Raw genomic sequence first — 25,133 nt, 5'->3', positions numbered from 1 at the left:
TAAGGAGACCGCCTCTATCCTGGGGAAACGGGGAACTCTGGAAGGGATCTGAGCACATGAGTGACGGGAGCAGATTTTTGTTTTGGAACAAAATGGAAAACGGGCTTGGGCAGAGGGGAAACCAAGAGTGAGGCAGGGAGGCCAGATAAGAAAGAGGAGGGTGTGAACTGAGGTTGCGAATTAGTGACGGAAAACAGGCCAAGCTGCCTACCCTTCTCTTGTTAACATGCTCCTTCTTCAGGATGGATTCAAACAGTTCTTCAGGATTTCAAGTTCCCTGTGGTCACCTTTCAGGCCTTTTCACTGTGTCTGGGGGTTTCCCAGGTCAAAGGAGTGACCTCTGCAGAAGGATGTTTTCTCCATTTCATGTAGACTCTTGACTCTGAAAGTCATGCTATCATTCCTGAACTCTAGATGGACACTTTTGATGAGTGTTTGAAGTGAAAGTGTTAGTCGCTCAATCCTGTCTGACTCTTTGTGACCCCGTGAACTGTAGCCCACCAGGCTCCTCTGTCCCTGGGATTTCTCAGGCAAGAATACTGGAGTGGGTTGCCATTTCCTCCTCCAAGGGACCTTCCCATCCCAGGGATTGAACCCAGGTCTCCTACGTTGCAGGCAGATGATTAAAAAAAAATTTCTTTTAGTACCATCTGGGCCACCAGGGAAGCTCCTGATGAGTATTTACCAGCTGGATTTCTTCCATACAGAGCCCACCCCAAAGCACTCCCCATTTTCAAGGTTTCTTACCGCCTCAAGTTTACTTCTGCCTCCATCACGGACTCCCTTTTTGGATGATATGCTGTGAAATTCCTCCAAGTTTTAACCCTGGGATCTCTGTCTCTGCTGTCTTCCTCCAAGATCTTATTCATTCACATGGCTTGATGTAATTATAAAAATAAGTATCATTACCTATTTTGTAAAACCTCTAACTTGAACTTCAGACACACATCTGTCCATTAGTACATTTGTTCTTCACAAAACTCTTGACAGTTGGACAATGAAAAAAATGCGGTTCAAAGAGGTTAAGCAAGTTGTCTGGGGTCATGATACAAGTGATAGAAGGGGTTCAGAAGTCTTGTTCAGGGCTGAGCTACCACCTTTTAACTGAGATGACAGCCCATTTGGTCTGGTCCTGACCTCTACGCTAGGTTTTAGTCTTATGGCTCTATGCAGAAGACTCAATACACCAAATAAAAACTCATTTTCCATGGATGAAGACTCCCCACTCTCACCCTTCATCCTTCAAGCCAAGGTTAGAAGTTTCTCATTTAAACTTCAACATCTTTCCTGGTTCGTCCCTCTCCTCTCCATGTTTTATTTCTCCTCCTCTGGCCTTCATTTCATTCCATCAAGATCCCCAAGTTAGTCTCCCTAAATCATGACTATGAGACTTTGACTTGCTTAAAAATCTGTAAAGATTCACATTTTTTTTTTTTAACTTTTTATTTTGTATTGGGATATAACTGATTAACAATGTTTGACAGTTTCAGGGGAACAGTGAGGGGACTCAGCCATATGTACACATGTATCCACTCTCCCCCTAACTCCCCTCCCATCCAGTCTGCCACATAACACTGAGCAGAATTCCCTGTGCTATACCGTAGGACCTTGTTGGTTACCCATCTTAAATATAGCAGTGTGTGCATGTTCATCCCAGACTCCCTAGCTATCCTTTCCCCCCACCCTTCTCCCCAGCATCCATAAGCTCATTTTCTAGGTCTGAAGACTTACATATTTCTTCAGTGCTGTTAGGAGCACCAAACGCCCCAAGCTGCTGTTGTCCCGTCTCCCCCTGGGCCTCGGCACTGTCCTCTCACCATGCCCATGCTCATTCCTGCTTCCTTACCTTTCTCACCTTTCCCACCAGTGCCTTCTTTCCTGTCTAGCTGAATTCTTCATATATATATATATTTGATTTTTACATATATATCAAATGTATATATTTAAGGCTAAATTTTATTTGCCATCTCCATGAAGCCTTCTTTGGCCCCATTTATCGTATCTTCTTTGAACATAAATATTAATTTTTCACTCTATTATTGTTGCATTTTATTTACTGAACATAAACCATAGTAAGGAGGACAATCAGTTGAATCTGACCTAGGAATGACACAGATGATAGAATTAGAAGTGAATGATATTAAAAGTTATTCTAACTATATTCCATATGTCCAAAAGTTAAGTAGAGACATGGAAAATATAAAAAGATCCAAAGTGAACTTCTTGATAATATCTAAGAGGACAAATATAGTGGATGGGATTAATAATAGATTAGATATTGGAAAAGCAGTGATTAGTGAACCTCATGCATAGCAGAAGAAACTATCCAAAATGAAACATAGAAAAAATTTTAAGTGAAAAGAGTATGAGTGAACTATGGAATAACTTTAATAAGTGGCCTACTCTACAGGTAAAGGAGAACTGGGAATAAAAATATATGAAGAAGGGACTTCCCTGGTGGTCCAGTGGCTGGAATTCCATGCTCCCAATGCAGGAGGCCAGGGTTCAATCCCTGGTCAGGGAACTAAGATCCCTCATGCCACAACTAAGACCCCGTGCAGCGAAATAAATAAGTAAAATGCTTTTTGTTTTTTAAAATATATGAAGAAATAATGGCTAAAAAATGTTCGAACTATAAACCTAAAAACTATAAGCCAACAGATTTGTGATAAAAAATAAACGTGGTCTGGAGGCTTCCCTGGTGGTCCAGTGGTTAAGAATCCACATTGCAATGCAAGGGATGTCGGTTCGATCCCTGGTCCGGGAAGATCCCACGCGCAGTGGAGCAACTTAGCCTGCGTGCCACAGCTACTGGGCCTGTGCTCTAGAGCCCGCGAGCCTCGACTGCTGAAGCCTATGTGCCCTAGAGCCTTGCTCCACAGCAAGAGAAGCCACCGCAATGAGAAGCCCTCGAGCTGCAACAACAAGTAGCCCCCGCTCGCTGCAACTAGAGAAGGCCTGAGTGCAGCAATGAAGAGCCACCACAGACAAAAATAATAAAAGAAAAAATAAAAGTAAATGTGGTTTGAACACTCCAAATAAAAGACAGAGATTGTCATAATAAATAGAAAAAGCAAGACCAAACCACACACTGCCTACAAGAAATAAACATTGAACATAAACAAACACAGCTGACCCTTGAACAACAGTTGTGAACTGCACAGGTCCAGTTATACTCAGATTTTTTTCAATAAATATGAACTATGTACTACAGTACCACACAAGCCGAGGTTAGTTAAACCGGAAGTTGCAGAATCACAGATATGGAGGGCCAATACAGTCGCACCCCTTTGTTGTTCAAGGGTCAACTCTACACAAATAGATTCAAAGTAAAAAGACAGAAAAAGAGACTCTGGTAACACTAGTCAAAAGAAAGCCAGAGCAGCTATATTAATAACAAAGTAAATTTTAGAGCAGAGTATTATAGAAATAAAGAAGGTCTTTTGAGTCAGTTGGTGTGAGGTGGATGAACCTAAAGTCTGTTACATAGAATGAAGTAAGTCAAAGGAAAACAAATATCGTATATTAATGCATATATATGGAATCTGGAAAAGTGATACAGATGAACCTATTTGCAGGGCAGGAACAGAGCTGCAGACAGAGAACAGACTTGTGGACACAGCCGGGGAGGGGGAGGGAGGAACGGAGAGAGGAGCCTTGAAACTTATACATTGTTGTTGAGTTGCCAGGTCTTTTGCAACCCCATGGACTGTAGCCCTCCAGGCTCCTCTGTCCATGGGATTTCCCAGGCAAGAATACTAGAGTGGGTTGCCATTTCCTCCTCCAGGGGATCTTCCCAACCCAGGGATCCAACCTGCATCTCTTGCTTCTCCTGCATTGGCAGGAGGATTCTCTATCATTTCCATTACCTGGGAATTACCATATGTAAAATAGATAGCTAGTGGGAAGTTGCTGAATAATAAAGGCAGCTTAACCTGGTTCTCTGTGACAACTTAGAGGGGTGGGTTTGGGTGGGTGGGGCGTGAGAGGGAGATTCAAGAGAGCAGGGACATGTGTATACTTATGGCTGATTCACGTTGTTGTATGACAAACCAACTCAATGTTGTAAAGCAATTATCCTCCAATCAAAAATGTAAAAAAAGAAGGTACTTTCACTATGGTAAAGGAGAAAATCAAAATGCACAATCCTAAATATATGCAACTAATAACAGAGGTCCCAAATACATATAGCAAAAACTGATAGAACTTCTAGAGGAAATAGACAAATCCACAAAGATAGGTGGACATTTCAATACCTTACTCTCAATGTTACTGATAGGTAGGAAGAAAACCAGTCAGGATAGACTTAAACAACACTTTTAATCGATTTGAACTGATTGACATTTGCAGAATACTTCATCTTTCTTCACATTCCACCTCGATTTTTTCAGACAGTAACATACTCATGCCTCCTGAGTGCACATGAAACAATTCCCAATATAGGCTGTACTGGGTTATAGAAAAAGTCTTGCTAAATTTAAAAAGATTCAATCAAACAAAGAATATACTTAGGCCACAATGGAAAGTAGAAACAAATAACTGAAAGATCTTTGGAAAACTCCCAATTATTTAAAAATACACTTTTGGAATTCCCTGGGGGGTCTAGTGGTTCAGTTCAGTTCAGTTGCTCAGTCGTGTCCGACTCTTTGCAACCCCAAGAATCACAGCACACCAGACCTCCCTGTCCATCACCAACTCCCGGACTTTACTCAAACTCATGGCCATCGAGTCAGTGATGCCATCTAGTCATCTCGTCCTTTCTTGTCCCCTTCTCCTCCTGCCCCCAGTCCCTTCCAGCATCAGGGTCTTTTCCAATGAGTCAACTCTTCATGTGAGGTGGCCAAAGTATTGGAGTTTCAGCTTCCGCATCAGTCCTTCCAATGAACACCCAGGACTGATCTCCTTTAGGATGGACTGGCTGGATCTCCTTGCAGTCCAAGGGACTCTCAAGAGTCTTCTCCAACACCACAGTTCAAAAGCATCAATTTTTTGGCGCTCAGCTTTCTTCACAGTCCAACTCTCACATCCATACATGACCACTGGAAAAACCATAGCCTTGACTAGATGGACCTTTGTTGGCAAAGCAATGTCTCTGCTTTTTAATATGCTATCTAGGTTGGTCATAACTTTCCTTCCAAGGAGTAAACGTCTTTTAATTTCATGGCTGCAATCACCATCTGCAGTGATTTTGGAGCGCAAAAAAATAAAGTCTGACACTGTTTCCACTGTTTCCCCATCTATTTCCCATGAAGTGATGGGACCAGATGCCATGATCTTAGTTTTCTGAGTGTTGAGCTTTAAGTCAACTTTTTCACTCTCCTCTTTCACTTTCATCAAGAGGCTTTTTAGTTCTTCTTCACTTTCTGCCATAAGGGTGGTGTCATCTGCATATCTGAGGTTATTGATATTTCTCCCGGCAATCTTGATTCCAGCTTGTGCTTCTTCCAGCCCAGCATTTCTCATGATGTACTCTGCATGTAAGTTAAACAAGAAGGGTGACAATATATAGCCTTGACGTTCTCCTTTTCCTATTTGGAACCAGTCTGTTGTTCCATGTCCAGTTCTAACTGTTGCTTCCTGACCTGCACGCAGGTTTCTCAAGAGGCAGGTCAGGTGGTCTGGTATTCCCATTTCTTTCAGAATTTTCCACAGTTTATTGTGATCCATATAGTCAAAGGCTTTGGCAGAGTCAATAAAGCAGAAATAGATGTTTTCCCAAGACTGGGAACTGACCGTGGCTCAGATCATGAGCTCCTTATTGCCAAATTCAGACTGAAATTGAAGAAAGTAGGGAAAACCACTAGACCATTCAGGTATGACCTAAATCAAATCCCTTATGACTATACAGTGGAAGTGAGAAATAGATTTGAGACTAGATCTGATAGACACAGAGTGCCTGATAAACTATGGACGGAGGTTTGTGACACTGTACAGGAGATAGGGATCAAGACCATCCCCAAGGAAAAGAAATGTGAAAAGGCAAAATGGTTGCCTGAGGAGGCCTGACAAATAGCTGTGAAAAGAAGAGAAGCTAAAGGCAAAGGAGAAAAGGAAAGATATACCCATTTAAATGCAGAGTTCCAAAGAATAGCAAGGAGAGATAAGAAAGCTTTCCTCAGTGATCAATGCAAAGAAATAGAGGAAAACAACAGAATGGGAAAGACTAGAGATCTCTTCAAGAATATTAGAGATACCAAGGGAACATTCCATGCAAAGTTGGGTTCGAAAAAGGACAGAAATGATATGGACCTAACAGAAGCAGAAGATATTAAGAAGAGGTGGCAAGAATACACAGAAGAACTGTACAAAAAAGATCTTCACGACCCAAATAATCATGATGGTGTGGTCACTCACCTAGAGCCAGATATCCTGGAATGTGAAGTCAAGTGGGCCTTAGGAAGCATCACTATGAACAAAGCTAGTGGAGGTGATGGAATTCCAGTTGAGCTATTTCAAATCCTGAAAGATGATGCTGTGAAAGTGCTGCACTCAATATGCCAGCAAATTTGGAAAACTGAGCAGTGGCCACAGGACTGGAAAAGGTCAGTTTTCATTCCAATCCCAAAGAAAGGCAATGCCAAAGAATGCTCAAACTACCGCACAATTGCACTCATCTCACACACTAGTAAAGTAATGCTCAAAATTCTCCAAGCCAGGCTTCAGCAATACGTGAACCATGAACTTCCAGATTGTTCAGGCTGGTTTTAGAAAAGGCAGAGGAACCAGAGATCAAATTGGCAACATCCGCTGGATCATCAAAAAAGCAAAAGAGTTCCAGAAAAATGTGTATTTCTGCTTTATTGACTATGCCAAAGCCTTTGACTGTGTGGTCTAGTGGTTAGGACTCAGCATTTTCACTGCCATGGCCTGGGTACAGTCCCTGGTGGGAAACTGCAAGCCCTGTGGCGTGGCCTAAACAAACAAAAATATAAACAATTAACATGTACTTTTAAGTAGCCCACAGATCAAAGAAGAAATCACAGCAGAATTTGAGAGTATTTTGAACTGAATTAAATGGAAAGAGAACATAGCAGAACTTGTGGAATATTGTCAGAGCAGTACTTAGGGGAAACTCATAGCACTAAGTGCCTGTACTAGAAAAAAAGGAAAGGTCTTAAATTAATCACCTCAGCTTCTACATTAGGAAACTAGGAAACAGAAGAAGGAACATCACAAAGATCAACACAGAAACCAGTGAAACAGAACACAGAAAAACAAAGTCATCAACCAGTGTTTCCTATGTGCCAAGCGGCCCATTCTTTGAGGATAACTCATCCAGTAGGTTAGATGGACATCAAGTAAAAAATACTCACAGTAGAATGATACTAACGTTACCATGAGGAATGCTCCAGGTACCCACCCTCCTATCAAGACAAGCCGTTCTGGGTCCTTAGGGGAAAGGGATGTAAGGATGGTGATTGAGTTCAGACTCTAAAGATGTTGTGTGACTTTGGGCAACTAATCTAACCTTGATTGTTTTTTCTATAACAAGGATATAAAAAAAAGTCCTTGCACGTATAGTACTGTTTTAAGGCTTAAAGAATGCCTAGCATATGGCAAATCATCAAATGGCAGATATCTTCATAAAGATACAAGTTCTGGGACTTCCTTGGCAGTACACTGGTTAAGACTCCACTCTTCCACTGCATGGGGGGCCTGGATTTGATCCCTGCTTGGGGAACTAAGATCCCATCCATCAGAGGGAAAGATGTACACAAAGACACAAAGTGCTGAAAGTCAGAGGTTAACAGCCAGGAAGGGCTCTCACTCCCTAGGAAACTGCACTCACGTCTATCTCAGTTCAGTTGCTCAGTCGTGTCCGACTCTTTGCAATCCCGTGGACTGCAGCACACCAGGCCTCCCTGTCCATCGCCAACTCCGAGAATTTACTCAAACTCATGTCAATTGAGTCGGTGATGCCATCCAACCATCTCATCCTGTCATCTGCTTCTCCTCCCAGCTTCAATCTTTCCCAGCATCAGGGTCTTTTCCAATGAGTCAGTTCTTCCCATCAGGTAGCCAAAGTATTGGAGTTTCAGCTTCAGCATCAGTCCTTCCAATGAATATTCAGGACTGATCTCCTTTAGGATGGACTGGTTGGATCTCCTTGACACCCAAGGATACTCTCAAGTCTTCTCCAACACCACAGTTCAAAAGCATCAATTCTTTGGTGCTCAGCTTTCTTTATAGTCCAATTCTCACATCCACACGACTGCTGGAAAAACCATAGCTTTGACTAGATGGGCCTTTGTTGGCAAAGTAACATCTATCTAAGTATTGACATTTTCGAGTCAAGTAGACCCAGGTACAATAGCGGATTTATAATTCGTTACAACTGAGACATTTTATGGTGTAATGGGTACTAATTAGCTGAATACAAAAGGTGAAAACAGCTAACATTTCCCAAGGCATGGTATGATGTAGTTTACAGGTTCTGCAGTCAACTTGCTTGCTCAGATGCATGCTTTGCCACTTACTGGCTATATAACTTGGGCATGTTCCTCAACACCAAGTTCAGTCCCCACTGCAAAATGTGCAAACACTGTACCTACTTTACAGGGGTGCATGGAGTATTAGATGAAGGAATGTACATACCTTACCACACCACCTTGTTCAAAGTTAGTAGTATATCTTGATACAGGTTTGATACTGAAATCCTTGCTCTCTTTCCTAGTTAGCTGATCTTGGAGGGTACTCTCCTTGCATCTCCCCCTTTCTCTCCTGGATAGGTAGGGCTCCGAGTGAAATAGAGTTTGGTTTAGTATCTAATTTACCTTTGGTGCCAAGGCTTTATTCAATAAAACTGAATGAATCAATTGGTGTGGTCACTCATAGAGCCAGACATCCTGCAGTGTGAAGTCAGGTTGGGCCTTAGGAAGCATTACTATGAACAAAGCTTGAGGAGGTGATGGAATTCCAGCTGAGCTATTTCAACTCCCTAAAGATGATGCTGTTAAAGTGCTGCATGCAAACAGCACTTTATGAAGTCCCTTGTTTGCTTTTAAGTCAGAGAATCTTCCTACAGGTTCATTGTACTTAGCAGACTTTTTTTTTTTCTTAGCAGACTTTTAAGTTTTCTACAAACATTAACACTACCTCTCCTTACAAATCCAAAAAGTAGGTACTTTTAATGTCCCCATGATTCCCAGGTGGCACAGTTGGTAAAGAATCTGCCTGTCAATGTAGGAGACATGGGTTTGATCTATGGGTTGGGAAGATCCCCTGGAGAAGGAAATGGCAACCCACTTCGGTATTCTTGCTTGGGAAATCTCACAGACAGAGGAGCTTGCTTGGCGGGCTACAGCCCATGGGGTCAGTCAGACACAACTGAGCATGTATGCATACATTCTGTGCAACAGCACATGGACTGAGGCAGAAATAAGTTAAGCAGCTTGCTCAAGATCACAGGGACTACAAGTGGTATTAGGATTCCAAAGCAGTCTCAGTTTAGCAACAACTGATATGACTATCAAGGCCTATATGCAGAAAAAGCCAGAAGAACCTGTTTTAGTCTACTGGTAGGTGTGTTGCAACCTTAAGTTTAGCAGAAAGGTTGTGACCTAAATACTTCCTGACAGGTTTGCTTCAGCGAAAAGCCCCTCATGTTGGGAAAGATTGAAGGGGAAGACAAGAGGGTGAGATGGTTAGATGGCATCACTTGGACTTGATGGACATGAGTTTGAGCAAGCTCCAGGGCTTGGTGACAGACACGGTAGCCTGGCATGCTGCAGCCCACGGGCTCACAGAGTCAGACACGACTGGACGACTGAAATGACACTTGGATACTGGAAGAAATCCCACCTAGAACCCTGCCCTACCCTGAGAATTTATACTAAAAACACTATTCAGATTTATTGTGCGTCTACCATCCAAAAGCATTTATGTGGGAATGAGGCCAAAATGTGAACTGGACACAGGGCCAACCAGTTCACTTCTTAGTTGTAGATTTGGGCAATTCTTTCTTTCTGGGTTCACTTCTTAGTTGTAGATTTGGGCAATTCTTTCTTTCTGGGTTTCCCCCATAAAAGCAGTCAGATTACCGTTGTAATTAACATATGCGAAGTACTTTGAATCTGAATCTGGCACAGGTAAGCAGTATTGCTATTTGTTTAGGTAATGACTTGTATAGTGAGCCATACTTAATGGACAAGAACTTGAGCCAATGGAAGATAGTGGAGGACGGAGGAATCTAGGGAGGCAGTCCAAGACACGACCTATCCTTTACCCTCTTGGCATTGAAACATTCCTGTTTGTACCACAACCCAAGTTAAAAAATTCCCTTATACCTGGACCCCAGTGGCTTCTAAACAAGGTATTCCACCTGCCCATCTTGTAAAATTCCCTTTATGGCCACAATGAAGATCTAGACTCTACCTTCTAGATGGCTCCCCACTAGTCCCCATCCTTCATGGTCTCTTTCCCATAATGCTGCAGCCTGTGAAAGGGCTTGACAAAGTTCTATTGTGACACAAGCACATCCCTTTGACAGAGAAGCAGAGTATGACCTCTCAACACCTCTAAGTTTAGAGGAGTATAATCCCTTACACAGGTGGGTTTCCCAGGTGGCACAGTGGTAAAGAATCTGCTTGCCAATGCAGGAGACATGAGACATGGGTTCTATCCCTGGGTTAAGATCCACTGCAATAGGAAATGGCAATGTGTTTTCTTGCCCGGAAAACTCCATGGGCAGAAGGGCCCAGCAGGTTATTGTCCATAGGGTGTTGAGTCCAAAACTTGGTGACAGACCACCACCTTTGAATTCTCAACCCAGCAAGCTTTTAACAAGGTCCACATTGTCAAAGCTAGTTTTTCCAGTATTCACGTAAACCATAAAAAAGGTTGATGCCTTCAAACTAAGGTGCTGGACATGAGATGGAGAGTACTGTGGCCAGCAAGATGAAACCAGTCAATGTTACAGGAAATCAACCCTGAATATTCATTTGAAAGACTGAGGGCAGAGGAATGGGGCAACAGAGGATCAAATGGTTAGATAGCATCACTGACACAATGGATATAAGTTTGAGCAAACTCTGGGAAACACTGGAAGACAGAGGAAGCCTTGTGTGCTGCAGTCCATGGGGGTCACAAAGAATTGGACAGGACTTGCTAACTGAACAATGAATGCATTTCCCAATAGTAGTAGTACACAAATGCCAATATTTAACACAAGAGCTCAAGACCTTCAGTTACAGCAAAACCTAGCAGGTATTCACAGCTGGAACAGGAAGTTTGATTCTCAGAACACTCACACAGAATTCCCTGGCTGCTTTCACTGCAGGAAATCTGGGTTTGATCCTAAATTAGGGGAAAGACTCTACCAGAACGTGACAAAAAAACAAACAAACCACAACCCCCCCAAAAAACCACACAAATACAATACAGTCACCTTTATTAAAGTTCACAATTACATTAGAAATTGATGGATTTCTTTAAGACATGCAGATTCTCATGGGCACCTACTTACCACTTTTAAGACTGATAGAGGTCAATATCTTAGTGTCATTACATCAAGTTTTCACCAGATAGGAAACCTGAAAAGGTCTCTTGAGCCTTCCAGGTCACTATACTCTGTAAGACCTGCCCATATGGTTTCTGGCATTTCTTGTAAATTTCAGTACATGCCTGGGCAACAGAACACTATAACTTTGCTGGATTTTAAGGTACAGTTCCAGGGGTTAAATATCGTACCTATACAATTCCAAATCTCCCAGGCTTATCTTCAATTAATGTATTACTCACTTTACTTGGTGTTTCAGAAGGTAAAGAATCTACCTGCAATGCAGTAGGATCTAGGTTCAACCCCTGGGTCAGGAAGATCCCCATGGAGAAAGGAATGGGTTCCACTCCAGTATTCTTGGCTGGAGAATTAAGTTTTAGTTTACTAATCTCCCTGTCAAAGAAAAGACTCCGAAGCTTTGCTAACTGAGAAATTGGTGAGGCTCCTCTTCTCTCCTGAAAATGACATAAAAAGAAAAAAGGATTAGATTCATTTGTACAGACTTAATTCACTTTAAAAATTTTTGTATACTGGATGTTTCCTGCATGGTTTGTCTCCTCAGTCATTGTCCACAGGACTCTGAGAAGCTGTAGGAATATGCAGGTGCAGACTCAAGGCCCAGCTTCATCTCCAACGTTGTGGAAAGGGACTGTACATCACAGGGCTGAGCCCTATGCTCCCCTACGCCACCTGGACAGAGCCCAGGGAGAGTGACCTCCTGGGGTATCCACGTTGGAATATCTGAACAGCATCAAAATATTAAACTGAAGTTAGCCTAGGCACTCAGCTAAAACAATGGGCTATACAGTACTGTAAGCTCCATGGAATCGGCTATATTGTAGCACAGTATAACAAGTCTACAATGCTTTTCACAGAAAGGTTGGAATGTAGCAGAATTACTGTACCACTATTGAAAAGATTACGTTTCCCTTCATCTCATGCACCACCTATACTTGAACCAAGTCAAATTCCACATGATTATCAACTGCTTCTCACAAATTCCAAGTTCTTGTTAGCTGTTGACCATTTTAGGCTTTATCTATTAGTTACTTTCCTAAGTATGCTGGAGCATATGCCCAATTTCACTTCTAATATCATAGACCCGAATCCTTAGTTCTCCCGGACTGAGCAGATACACCCATTACACAGCTCACACACGAAACTTTGCTGACTTTGGTTAAATCATCTTGTCAAAATTATCCCATTTGCAATATAAAAATTTTCTCCATCATGAGATGTGAAAATCAATTTCGTGGAACAAAATTAAAAAAAAAAAGCAAACACCGATAGGCCAAAAGCAATTCGTAGATCTACTCACCTCAAATCCAATTGTATTTGGAATCCTAAACGAAATGCTGCAAAAGAGGGAAAAACTTAACCCAACTGCACAGCAAAACAGGTTAAAACAATAAAAATTCACTTCGGAGCAAACCAGATCCGGATCGATTGTTCTAGAGAGCTGTTTCCTGCATGGTTTTTCTCCCCAGTCATTGTCCACAGGACTCTGAGAAGACGTAGGAATATGCAGGCGCAGACTCAAGGCCCGGCTTCATCTCCAACGTTGTGGAAAGGGACTGTACATCACCGGGCAGAGCCCTATGCTCCCGTACGCCACCTGGACAGAGCCCGGGGAGAGTGACCTCCCGGGGTATCCACGTTGGTCACAGTACTTTAAGTAGCAAATGCAAGCAGTTAAGGCGATTATACAGTTAAGAACCCAAAAGTCTATCATCCAAAATTAAACATTACCCCCAAAGAAAAACTAAGTGGCAGCTGAGCCGTTTCTAAATCAAAATGCCTTGTCTGCAACTCAACTTAAGACAGTAACACTCCAGGAGGCGGCATAATGGCGCATAAGGAAATGAGTGCGCTGCGCACTTAAGCTTTTCGGCGTGGAGGGCGGCAGTCCTGCTGGCCCTCGAGTTCCGTCGCCAGTACCGCTTAACTACGGCCAAGACCGACGGCGGGCCAGGCCTCTCCGACCCACGCCCGACCACCCCACCCCACGCCGTTTTTTGCGAGTAGCTGTAGTTGGCACGAACGCCGAAGACTAGGAATCATTCTAAACAGTAAGGTTCCTACAGAAAAGGAATACTGGCCGATCCCATAACAGATGAAACGCCCGCGAAGCGGTCAGTTGGTACCACTCACCTAGATACAACAGCATAGGATGAGCGTCTCTCCCGAAAAGACCCCAGAAACGCACGGAATCGGTATTTATAGCCCCTGGAGCCAGCGGAAGTCAAGAAAAATCTATTGCGCCTGCGCCGCACCATGCGCAGTTAGGGAATTAGAATTTCGCTAAGGGTTCTGGGAACCCACTGCAGGTTAACGCCCCTAACTAGTCTCAGCGGCATCTCGCGATACTAGAGTCTTCCCGCATACCTTGAAGGAGCGTGCTCCAGCTCCACTGGAGTGGTTTGCCATTTCCGTGCAGGTTACAGCAAATGCGTGTAGGACTGTAGGACACAAGGCTTCCCTGTCCATCACGAACTCCCGGAGCTCACTCACTGTTAATGTCCATCGCGTCGATGATGCCATCCAACCATCTCATCCTCTATCGTCCCCTTCTCCTCCTGCCTTCAGTCTTTTCCAGGATCAGGGTTTTTTCCTAATGAGTCAGTTCTTCACATAAGGTGGCCAAAGTATTGGAACTTCATCTTCAGCTTCAGTCCTTTCAATGGATATTCAGGGTAGATTTTCTTCAGGATTGACGGGTTTGATCTCCTTGCAGTCCAGGGGATTCTCCAGAGTCTTCTCCACCACCACAGTTCAAAAGCATCAATTCTTCAGCGGTCACCTTTCTTTATGGCCCAACTCTCACATCTATACATGATTACTGGAAAAAGCATAGCTTTGACTGGAGGGGTCTTTGTCTGCAAAGTAATGTCTCTGCTTTTTAATTTGCTGTCTATGTTTGTCATAGCTTTTCTTACAAGGAGCAAGCATCTTTTAATTTCATGACTGCAGTCACCATCCGCAGTGATTTTGGAGCCCAAGAAAATAAAGTCTGTCACTGTTTCCATTGTTTACTCATCTGTTTACCATGAAGTGATGGGACTGGATGCCATGATCTTCGTTTTTTGAATGTTGAGTTTTAAGCCACCTTTTCCCACTCTCCTCTTTCACTTTCATCAAGAGGCTATTAGTTCCTCTGCTTTCTGCCATAAGGGTGGTGTCATCTGCATATCTGAGGTTATTGATATTTCTCCTGGCAATCTTGGTTCCAGCTTGCGCTTCATCCAGCCTGGCATTTCTCATGGTGTACTCTGCATATAAGTTAAAGAAGCAGGGTGACAATATGCATCCTTGACGTACTCCTTTCTCAATTTGGAACCAGTGCATTGTTCCCTGTCTGGTTTTAACTGTTGCTTCTTGACCTGCATACAGATTTCTCAGGAGGCAGGTAAGTGAGTGAAAGTCGCTCAGCTGTGTCCTACTCTTTGTGATCCCATGGACTATACTGTCCATGGAATTCTCCAGGCCAGAATACTGGAGTGAGTACCCTTTCCCTTCTCCAGAGGATCTTCCCAACCCAGGGATCAAACCCAGGCCTCTCACATTGCAGGCAGATTCTTTAGCAGCTGAGCTACCAGGGAAGCCCACTCTTGAAGAATTTTCCACAGTTTGTTGTGATCCACACAGTTAAAGGTTTAGTATAGTCAGCGAAGCAAAATTAGGTGTTTTTTCTGGAATTCTCTAGCTTTTTCTATAATCCAGTGGATGTTGGCTATTTGATTTCTGGTTCATCTGCCTTTTCTAAATACAGCTTGAACATCTGGAAGTTCTCGGTTCACGTACTGTTGAAGCTTAGCTTGGAAAATTTTGAGCAAAACAATGCCACTCTTCTCTGTTTTTAAAAATAGTTATTTTAATACAAATATATTATCAATTAATGTAATGGATTATTATTTTGAAATGTATCATAAATATTTTTAAATTTTCTCAGTTTTTAGTACAGTAAATATCAATATATATCACCTACAGATACAACAGTTCTTTGGGGTTTTGAGTAATGTTTTAAATTATGAAGAACTTTCCTGGTGGCTCAGACAGTAAAGCGTCTGCCTACAATGCGGGAGACCTGGGTTCGATCCCTGGGTGGGGAAGATCCTCTGGAGAAGGAAATGGCAACCCACTCCAGTACTCTTGCCTGGAAAATCCCATGGATGGAAGAGCCTGGTAGGCTACAGTCCGTGGGGTCACAAAGAGTCAGACACGATTGAGTGACTTCACCTTAAATTATGAAGGAGTCATGAAACAAAAAGGTGTAGAGGAAGAAAGACAAATAATTCTGCTACTTTTCTGGTGATATGAGTATTCAGTTGCCTTTCAATCACTCATTCAGTATTTCCATAGTGAATATGACAATTTGCTAAACGTTGTGCTAGACACTGGAAGTTGATGAACTACTTTTTCTGTCCTTGAGAACTCACAGCGGAGGAAATAGACATGACAGCAAATTATCCTACTACTTGATAAGTGATGTATGGCATAAATACGGTATTCTGAGGATAGAGCAATTGAAAAATTGGCTAAAGGCTGAGAGGGTTTTCCTGGGGAGTTAAAATTTGAGCTAAAACTTGAAGGACTAGTAGAAGGAAGTGTTAAGTCGCTCAGTCATGTTCAACTCTTTGAGACCCCATGGACTGTAGCCCGCCAGGCTCCTCAGTCCATGGAATTCTCCAGGCAAGAATACTGGAATGGGTTGCCATTCCCTTCTCTGGGGGATCTTCCTGACCCAGGGACTGAACCCAGGTCTCCTGCATTGCAGGCTCAGATTCTTTACCATCTGAGCCATTCTTTACCAGCTGAGGGCTTCCCTTGTGGTTCAGCTGCTCAAGAATCTGCCTGCAATGTGAGAGACCTGGGTCCGATCCCTGGGCTAGGAAGATCCTCTGAAGAAGGGAAAGGCTACCCACTCCAGTATTCTGGCCTGGGGAATTCCATGGATGGTATAGTCCATGGGGTTGCAAAGAGTCAGACATGACTGAGAGATTTTCACATCACTTCACTTCACTTACCAGCTGAGCCACAAGGGAAGCCCAAGAATACTGGAGTGGGTAGCCTATCCCTTCTCCAGCAGATCTTCCCTTTCCAGGAATCGAACTGGGGTCTCCTGCATTGTAGGCAGATTCTTAGTAGAAGAATAGCAGAAGGTTGTAGAAGAATAGTAGAAGGGTGAAGTGCAAATGACAACAGCATTCCCGGCTGGGGAACTGGCGGGTCTGTGGTCTCCCAGGAAGGGTAAGGGGTCAGCTTGATTAGGAACATCAAAAGGAGAACTGCCTGGACTTCTCATGAGCATGAGAAGTAGTCAAGAGCTGAATACAAAATATCCTGTAGTCCAGGCAAAAGCTTAAATTTTATCCTATAGGTATCTAAGGGGCAGTAAGGTTTTTCTTTTTTTTTTTAATTTACAAAAATTTTTTGACTGTGCTGGGTCTTCACTGTTGGGCTCAGGCTTTCTCTACTTGGGTGAGCAGGGGCTACTCCCTAGTTGTGGTGCACAGGTTCTAGGGTGCTCAGGCTTCCGTAGTTGTGGCACACGGGCTGAGTTGTTCCAAGGTATGCAGAATCTTCCTGCACCAGGGATTGAACCCATGTCCCTTGCACTGGCAGGCTGATTCTTAACCACTGGACCGCCAGGGAAGTCCTAGGGGCTAGTAAGTTTTGAAATAAAAGGATTGCTATGAGTGTCTTTGCCTTTTAGAAAGGTAACTCTAGTGGCAATATTGGAGGATGGATTGGAGGTTATAAAGTCCTGTTAAATTATGCTGGCTTCCAACTTGAGTGGTAAATAAGGCACGAGGAGATAAAGGAACTGAGACTTTTCTGGGGTAGAGAATTCTGAACCTGCAAGGGAAGAGAGGAACTTGCAAATATAGCAATACTAAAGTTTCAGATTTGGAATGCTGAACATAGTAATATCAAAGTTTCACATTTGGGATGCCAAACATATTACAATCTCTAATTCTGATCATTGATAAAGTAGGTGGTAGAGGTAGTGAGTAAGGTCCACAAATGAGGTGCGTGTTTTTGTTGTTGTTGTTAACCTCATTTTTTATTGAGTTGTGAACTGCTGCAAACACTTCTAGAGACAACACATGACCTCAAGAAGGTAATGGCAGTTTGAGGTCTCTTTGGAGGGCTAGTAGAAGGAAGATATGGGAGCAGGTGGAGCCCAATGACTCGAGCAGTTCTGACTCATGGTTTCTCTTAACCCTAGGTAAAGGGTGGTATGCTAATCAAGACCAGCCTCTCAAGTGAGAAGTATAAAGTGAGTCATAGGTGGGGCCACCTGGATTGAAACTGGGCTGCTTGCCAGAGTGGAATGCATGAGCTACAAAATGTCCTATTTTTGTGATGTCAGCCTAAGGCCTAATTATATCTGGTCCATATACAGTAAGTCCCTTTGGGGACAATTGGTCAGGATGCACTTGCTTTTTCTTGAATATATGTAAAGGATGATTACATAATTTGCTTTGACTTTGGGGAGGTAACTTTAGCTCTAAAGTTCTTCACTGGTTAAATGAGTGTATTTTTACTTACCTCCCAAACTAGGTGGGATTAATAAAATCTAGAGCTATATAGTGTGGGGTTCACAGTTGGCTTTCAACTCTGAAGCTTATTCCTTTTCTACATTTCTGCTTTATTGACTATGCCAAAGCCTTTGACAGTGTGGATCACAATAAACTGTGGAAAATTCTGAAAGAGATGGGAATACCAGACCACCTGACCTGCCTCTTGAGAAACCTGTATGCAGGCCAGGAAGCAACAGTTAGAACTGGACATGGAACAAGACTGGTTCCAAATAGGAAAAGGAGTACATCAAGGCTGTATATTGTCACCCTGCTTATTTAACTTACATGCAGAGTACATCATGAGAAATGCTGGGCTAGAAGAAGCACAAGCTAGAATCAAGACTGCTGGGAGAAATATCAATAACCTCAGATAGGCAGATGACACCACCCTTATGGCAGAAAGTGAAGAACTAAAAAGCCTCTTGAAAAAAAAAAAAAAGCCTCTTGATGAAAGTGAAAGAGGAGAGTGAAAAAGTTGGCTTAAAGCTCAACATTCAGAAAACTAAGATCATGGCATCTGGTCCCATCACTTCATGACAAATAGATAGGGAAACAGTGGCTGACTTTTGTTTTTCTGGGCTCCAAAATCACTGCAGATGGTGATTGCAGCCATGAAATTAAAAGACGCTTACTCTTTGGAGGAAAGTTATGACCAACCTAGACAGCATATTAAAAAGCAGAGAGATTACTTTGCCAACAAAGGTCCATCTAGTCAAGGCTATGGTTTTTCCAGTGGTCATGTATGGATGTGAGAGTTGGACTATAAAGAAAGCTGAGTGCCAAAGAATTGATGCTTTTGAACTGTGGTGTTGGAGAAGACTCTTGAGAGTCCCTTGGACTGCAAGGAGATCCAACCAGTCCATCCTAAAGGAGATCAGTCCTGGGTGTTCATTGGAATGACAGATGTTGAAGCTGAAACTCCAATACTTTGGCCTGATGAGAAGAGCTGACTCACTGGAAAAGACCCTGATGCTGGGAAAGACTGAGGGCAGAAGGGGACGACAGAGGATGAGATGGTTGGATGGCATCACCAACTCGATGGATATGGCTTTGGGTGAACTCCGGGAGTTGGTGATGGCCACAGAGGCCTGGCATGCTGCGGTTCATGGGGTTGCAGAGTTGGACACGACTGAGCAACTGAACTGAACTGAACAATTTATACAGACAGACACAAACATTACTGACCTTCATCTCTGGCTACGTTTAATGTTCTATAACTTTTCTCCCTCATTTACTTCTCATTTAGGATGTTTAGCAGTATTTTAGGGACTTCCCCTCCCCCCCTTTTCAGCTGTGCCATGGAGCATGCAGGATCTTAGTTCCTTGAGCAGGATCAAACCTGTGCCCCTGCATCAGGAGCATGGACGTCTATACCATTAGACTGCCAGGGAAGTCTCTGAGGAATCATTTTTAACCTACCTCAAAACTTCTGGAATGAGGTAGAATATAAAAAGGAAATACTTCATACCAAAATAATATAATTTGTCCTTTTTAATTCTAAAATACATTAATAATTAATATTGATAGGAAGACTAATATACAATGCAATTATTTATTTTACAAGGAGATTCTGTACATCAGGGAAGCATCTTGAAGTACAATACAACAGATTTCTATTTCTTCTTTACATTATGATTGTGAATTATTACTTACATGGAAGGAGAACACAAAATCCACTTTATATATATATATATATATATTTATATAAACACCTGAAAGGACTTGACTCCCAAAGTATCTTGTTTCCAAAGAACATGAGTGAGATGAAAGATGAATTAGATTCCTTGGTGGCACATAGGAAGCGAACAAGTAGCTCAGGAAATCAAATCCTGTTTCAAGCTTGGCACATTAAGGGAAAGGAAGGGAGCGAATGGGATGTGAAAAATGTCATCTGAAGCCACAGAGGATGCTGGCAAAAGCCAAGGAGTCTCCAAACCAACAAGATAGAAAGGTTAGAAGAAGTTAACACTTAATGTGTGTTCTAACAACTTTGTAGAATCATCTCTTTATCTTCCCTCAGTCATCCTGAACGTCAGTGAGCTTGCAGGGGATGTAAGCCCAGTGTATCTCCATAGCCATAAAGCACTTAACAGTTACTGAAAAATCCAAACACCTCCCTATTCCCCATATGGAGAGAACATACTACCTTTTAAGGTCACTTTAGCTTTGTTTTGACCTGATATTCTGATTCTTCAGCAAATCTTACATGACGCAAAAGGAGGAACAGAGAAAAATCTACTGGAAGAGCACATACAGGACAAGGACTGGCAGAAGAAGTCAGAAGAAATCTATAAAATAGCCACAATTTTCTGAACATTCAGGGGAAAAAGCCACATTCATCAGTTTAATAGAAACTTTTTTCCCCTTCCACTTAGAGTGGATAGGAATTAGAGGGACACAGTAAGGCATATGGTTTTCAACAAAAATTCAAAGAAAGCAGCTGAATCGTCTGTTTCAGGAAATCATATTAATATATATTACACATATAAAAGGGTGTGGGGGCTGAGCCAATGCCCAGGCACCAACTGCACTGGCTGCAGCTTGGAAGAGGAGGGCTGAGGTGGAAGCTGCCAGACAGGGCGAGCAGGAGGGTCAGTGTTGGGAGGTAAGAGGAAGAGGGCAGCAGGAGAGGGTGGACAGGACTGAGGAACAGACAGGAGCGGTGGGTCATGATCTCGCCCCTCCCAACTGCTTCTCCAAGGACCTTTCTCTGTCTAGTCCCCACACCCCCAGGACCTTGCTGTGATTCTGGCTGGAATTGTGGGGGCTGACAGCACACGAGTGCTCCCGCAGAGTTGCAACTCTGCTTTAGGGGAGAGAATGCATCTGTTGGTTAGAATGATTTAGAGTTATCATCTGGTACAACAAAAATACAACAGTCTGAACAACTCGAGCCACGAGTCAGTTTTCTGCCAAGTTGGCCTTAATGTAAAGGCCCTTTTTTGGTTTTGTTTTTATATATAGAAAACATATACGCTGTCTCATTTTTCCAACTTGGAATCTAGTTGCAGCTCAAGACTGTTTAACAGATAGGAAAAATGTTAAGCTCCCATCATTTCTTCAAGATTTAAAAAAAAAAATACAAACCAGAATGACTTGTGCCAAAAGAAGAAAATGTCAGGTCCTGAGCTTCTCCCGGGCTGGGTTGCCTGAAGAGGACTGTATTGCCGTGTTACTAAAGTACAGTGCAGTGCTTTCGGCTGACGTGCTTCTCCCTGGAGACGGCCCCTTTTCCCGGAAGCTTGGGGGCCTCCAGCAGGTTTCCCCCATCACCAACGGGATGTGATGGCTAGAATTTAGCATCTATACAAGTGGGTCTCACAACAGGACAGGGCTGGTAAGGCCAATGGTGCAAACTGTGCCTTTAGCACAGGCAGTCATCGTGGGTGAGGTTCAACCAATAAAACTTGGAACTGGCAAGTGACCCAGAACATTGAGGCTGTTGAGGGAAGACCCCTCAGGTATGCTGCAATATTACAAGGTTCAAAAGCACTGACAAAATGTTCAGTTTTGCCCAAGGCAGCACATGAGAACCCATTCCAGTGAAAAGCTACATTCATCGAAGTGCTGTTCACCCCAGAACTGTAGCCTAGAGGACTCAATTCTGGCTGTGCTGGGAACTGCTGAAGTCCCCTCCGTGTCTCTCTGCACACTGAAGCAGCCCTGTGTTGGGGGGTTGTTTAGATTCTCTCTCAAACTTCAGCATCACGGACGGTGGTAGCTAAAACAAATGATCAGAAAGAGCCAAGTTACCAGATGTTGTAGACTGCTTTGCTATGACAGTTGACTCTTGAACAACAGGGTCCAACAACTGTACAAGTCCAATTTTATGTAGATTTTTTTCAGTCGTAAATACCACAGAACTATATGATCGAATAGGATGTATAGGAAATGGAACCATGGATACAGAGGAGCCACATATAGGGAGGGCAGTTATAAATCATATGTGGATTTTCAACTGAACTGCTTAGAGGGTTGTGGGCACCCCAACTTTTGCATTGTTCACAGGTCAACTGTATTATCTTAAAAGTAATGAAATGTTATGTTCTAATAATAAAAAAAACAAAACTGCCTCTCCTCCACTCTAACCCTACCTGACATTTCTGTGGCATCTGATACTCCTGACCATCTTCTTTTCTTCTTGAAACTTCTTTTGACTTCTGTAACACTATGTTTGCCCTAGATTTCCTTCTTTTTCAATTGCTTTTCCTCAATCTGCTTTCCTGATTCATTTTCTTCTGTCCATCATTTAAATATAAAGCACTTTTCTCCTTAAGAACCACTATCTTTTCTCGTAGACTTGAATCTTTATATCTTCTTTTTCTCCCTGGACTCTAGGCTGAATAGCCAACTGTTTTCTAGGCAACTCCCTTCAACGTGTCATAGGCTCAACATATATAACTGACTTTCTAGTTGTTCAATGTCTGTCTTCTTCTTTGAGAATAAAAGCTCCTTAAGGACAGGGACTTTACTTTATTCTCTGCTATATCCCAAGCACCTAGCACTGTATCTATCATGTAGTGGGTGCTGAATAAATATTTACTGAATAAATGTCTTAAACTTCACTGAACTCCTTATAGACTAATCAGTCCTCAAAAATCACGTTAGAAATTGAAGAGTCATTTCAATTACTTCCTTTAATTTGTCCCTGGAATCAAGAGATTGCCAAATCTGATTGATTCTATGCATGAAATGTCTTTCAAATTTATCTTCCCTGGTTTGCACTAGTAGCATGCTCACTCTGTTTCAGTTGCTTCCTAACTGGTCTCCTTGCTGCTGGTCTCTTCATTCTTCCAAATCCCCTTTCAAACTTCCGCCAGGGTTTGTTCCCAAATACACGAACTCCAGAGATTCCAACATCTTCACATCAGAGTTAAAGCTCTCCAGGACCTGACCATAACCCATCTTGCTAGTCTCACTTTACCATGCTGCTCCTGTCCGTCCTCTGCTCCAGCTCCATGTTCTGTTACAAAGAGCACAGTTTTCTGCCTCTCAAAGCCCCACGAAAAGCTGGCACGTTTGCTTACAATCTTCCTTCCTTTCTTCTTCTTCTTTTTTTTTTTTTCCTTTCTTCTTTTTAATAAAACATTTATGGTGGTTATGGTGGGGCTAGGACTTCACTGCTGTGCATGGGCTTTCTCTAGTTGTGGCGAGTTGGGGGCTTCTCACTGCGGTGGCTTCTATTATTGCAGAACACAGGCTCTAGAGCTTGGGCTTAGTGGCTGCGGCCCCAGGCTTGGTTGCCCTGGTGGCACAAAGAATCTTCCCAGACCGGGGATCAAACCTGTACCCCCTACATTGGCAGGTGGATCCTTAACAACTGGACCACCAGGGAAGCCCCCTTCCTTCCTTCTTAGGCAAATGAATTCTTTTATATATTGTAACATGTAGCCTAAACGTCACCTTCTTTATGACTTTCTTGTACTGTTGCTCACTATGGTACTTTACTACTACTACTAATAAAAATAGCTAATACTGACACAGGCAGGAAATGGTGGAGTTGGGACATGAAACCCAACAGACTCAGCCCTCGGAATAACTGAGGCATTTATCATATTGACTGTACACAGTGGTACACAGATCACTGCCTAGCTTAGACTATAATCTCCTTACTGACAGGTATGGCTTGTTATTTGAGGTCATATTACAGTGCCCAGAATGACATAACTGTTGTTCAAAGAAACTGCCTTCTCTAATTCTGTCATAGTTCAGGACAAAAAAATTCTGTAGTTAAAATAACCATTTGTTCTGTATTTTGATTGAAAAATGTTTAATATTTTGTCTTCCAACTTTGCCTGTTCCTTCTTTTTATAGCAAACTGTAATTGTCATCATACCTTCTTTCATTGAGTCTCTTCTAATCATTGTTTTGAGAGTCACCTAGACACTTCTACTGATTCCATTTGTGGCTACCTGAGTCTTTATGTATGGGCTGGGGCCTTAATCACAACAGCAATTCCAAATCAAAATGCTTCTTGGCTGCTTCGTGGCTTTTTTCATGATGTTTATACAGTAAACTGGTAAGATCAACTGTGCTAGAAAGGGCTGAAACCAGAGCGGGCAGCTTCCTTTCCAGCTTAGCAACCATCCCGCATCTGTAACCTGGGACAGTCAGGTGCAGAAAAGAGAGCACCCAACTGCTTTTAGTCATTCATTCCTTTTCCCACATCCTGGTCGTGCAAGTCAAGCATATTACTTAACCCTTTTGAGTCTATTTCCTCATTAGTAAAATGGGGATATGAATACACCTGGTATGTTTACTGCAAGTAATAAGATATAAAATACATAAAATGCCATACTCCGTAAGGCATGAACTATGCCTCTTAGTTCTCATCTCTTTCTCTTCATATAGTCTTTGTGCAATTAACACCAAGTGTTGTTCTTTTAACTATGTCTTTAGAATCCTTTCAAGCTGAACAACTCTGCCTCATTTGCTTTTTGGTGGAGTTCTACTTAGCTTCCAGTATTTAGGTCTTACCGTGTAAAATGTTTACTCTCCTCATGAACTTCCATCTCTGAGCTTTTAAACTCATTTAACTCTTTCCTTATGGCAGCCTGTAGAGTAGAAACAAGAACATCTCAGATCTTCTGTCCGCTACAACAGCAGGAGTGTGCTCTGTCATCTGGCCTCCACTGTGCTTAACTCTGACCAGGCAACCCAGAGGGAGGGAGGAGGTCAGGTGAACACAGAGGTCTGCGTGCGGCTCTGAGCCTGACGCACGTCGCCTTCCTGACAACCTCTGTCTCATAATAAACCTGAGATCTCCAGTTAAATCAAAACCCTTGAAGAGCTCAAAAGAGAGACTGTAGCTTTTACAGTCTCCACAGCATGTAAAAATGCTTTCCCTGTTACAAAAGTGAAATATGGGTAATTACTAAAATATACGATTCAAACTCCCTCCAATGAAACATAACTCCTGTTTAAAAAATATGCTTTACCTCCAACTAATTAAAAAAAAAAAAAAAAAATGCTTTATTTCCTTGCAGCTTTTTGTACCCTGCAATACAGCTGGGATTTTCTTTTCTGTAAGTTTTAGTGAAGAAGTCCTTAGT

General features: G+C 42.6%; 1 protein-coding gene and 2 non-coding genes across 12 annotated transcripts in view; all 3 read right to left on the bottom strand.

Moving 5' to 3' along the window:
* Positions 1–12,029: 12,029 nt before the first annotated feature.
* On the bottom strand, positions 12,030–12,233 carry LOC133061137 (small nucleolar RNA SNORA73 family). Its single transcript, XR_009693960.1, has one exon. It is a non-coding gene; the product is annotated as a small nucleolar RNA SNORA73 family (small nucleolar RNA).
* A 721-nt stretch (positions 12,234–12,954) lies between these two features.
* LOC133061139 (small nucleolar RNA SNORA73 family) lies at positions 12,955–13,158 on the bottom strand. Its single transcript, XR_009693961.1, has one exon. It is a non-coding gene; the product is annotated as a small nucleolar RNA SNORA73 family (small nucleolar RNA).
* A 6,461-nt stretch (positions 13,159–19,619) lies between these two features.
* Positions 19,620–25,133, bottom strand: part of PHACTR4 (phosphatase and actin regulator 4) — a 100,278-nt gene continuing 94,764 nt past the window's right edge. For all 10 annotated transcript variants that reach the window (XM_061148364.1, XM_061148367.1, XM_061148362.1 and 7 more), the window contains 2 exons: positions 24,559–24,635; positions 19,620–21,802 (listed from right to left, as the gene is read on the bottom strand). In XM_061148364.1, coding sequence (XP_061004347.1) covers positions 21,787–21,802; positions 24,559–24,635 — 93 coding nt within the window. In that variant the 3' untranslated portion in view covers positions 19,620–21,786. The remainder of the gene's footprint in view (positions 21,803–24,558; positions 24,636–25,133) is intronic.

Source organism: Dama dama, chromosome 8 (genome assembly GCF_033118175.1).
Source record: "Dama dama isolate Ldn47 chromosome 8, ASM3311817v1, whole genome shotgun sequence".
In the NCBI taxonomy this organism is placed as follows: Eukaryota; Metazoa; Chordata; class Mammalia; order Artiodactyla; family Cervidae; genus Dama; species Dama dama.
The sequence above is the reverse complement of the archived record's forward strand: the minus strand, read 5'-3'. Positions and strand labels throughout refer to the sequence as shown.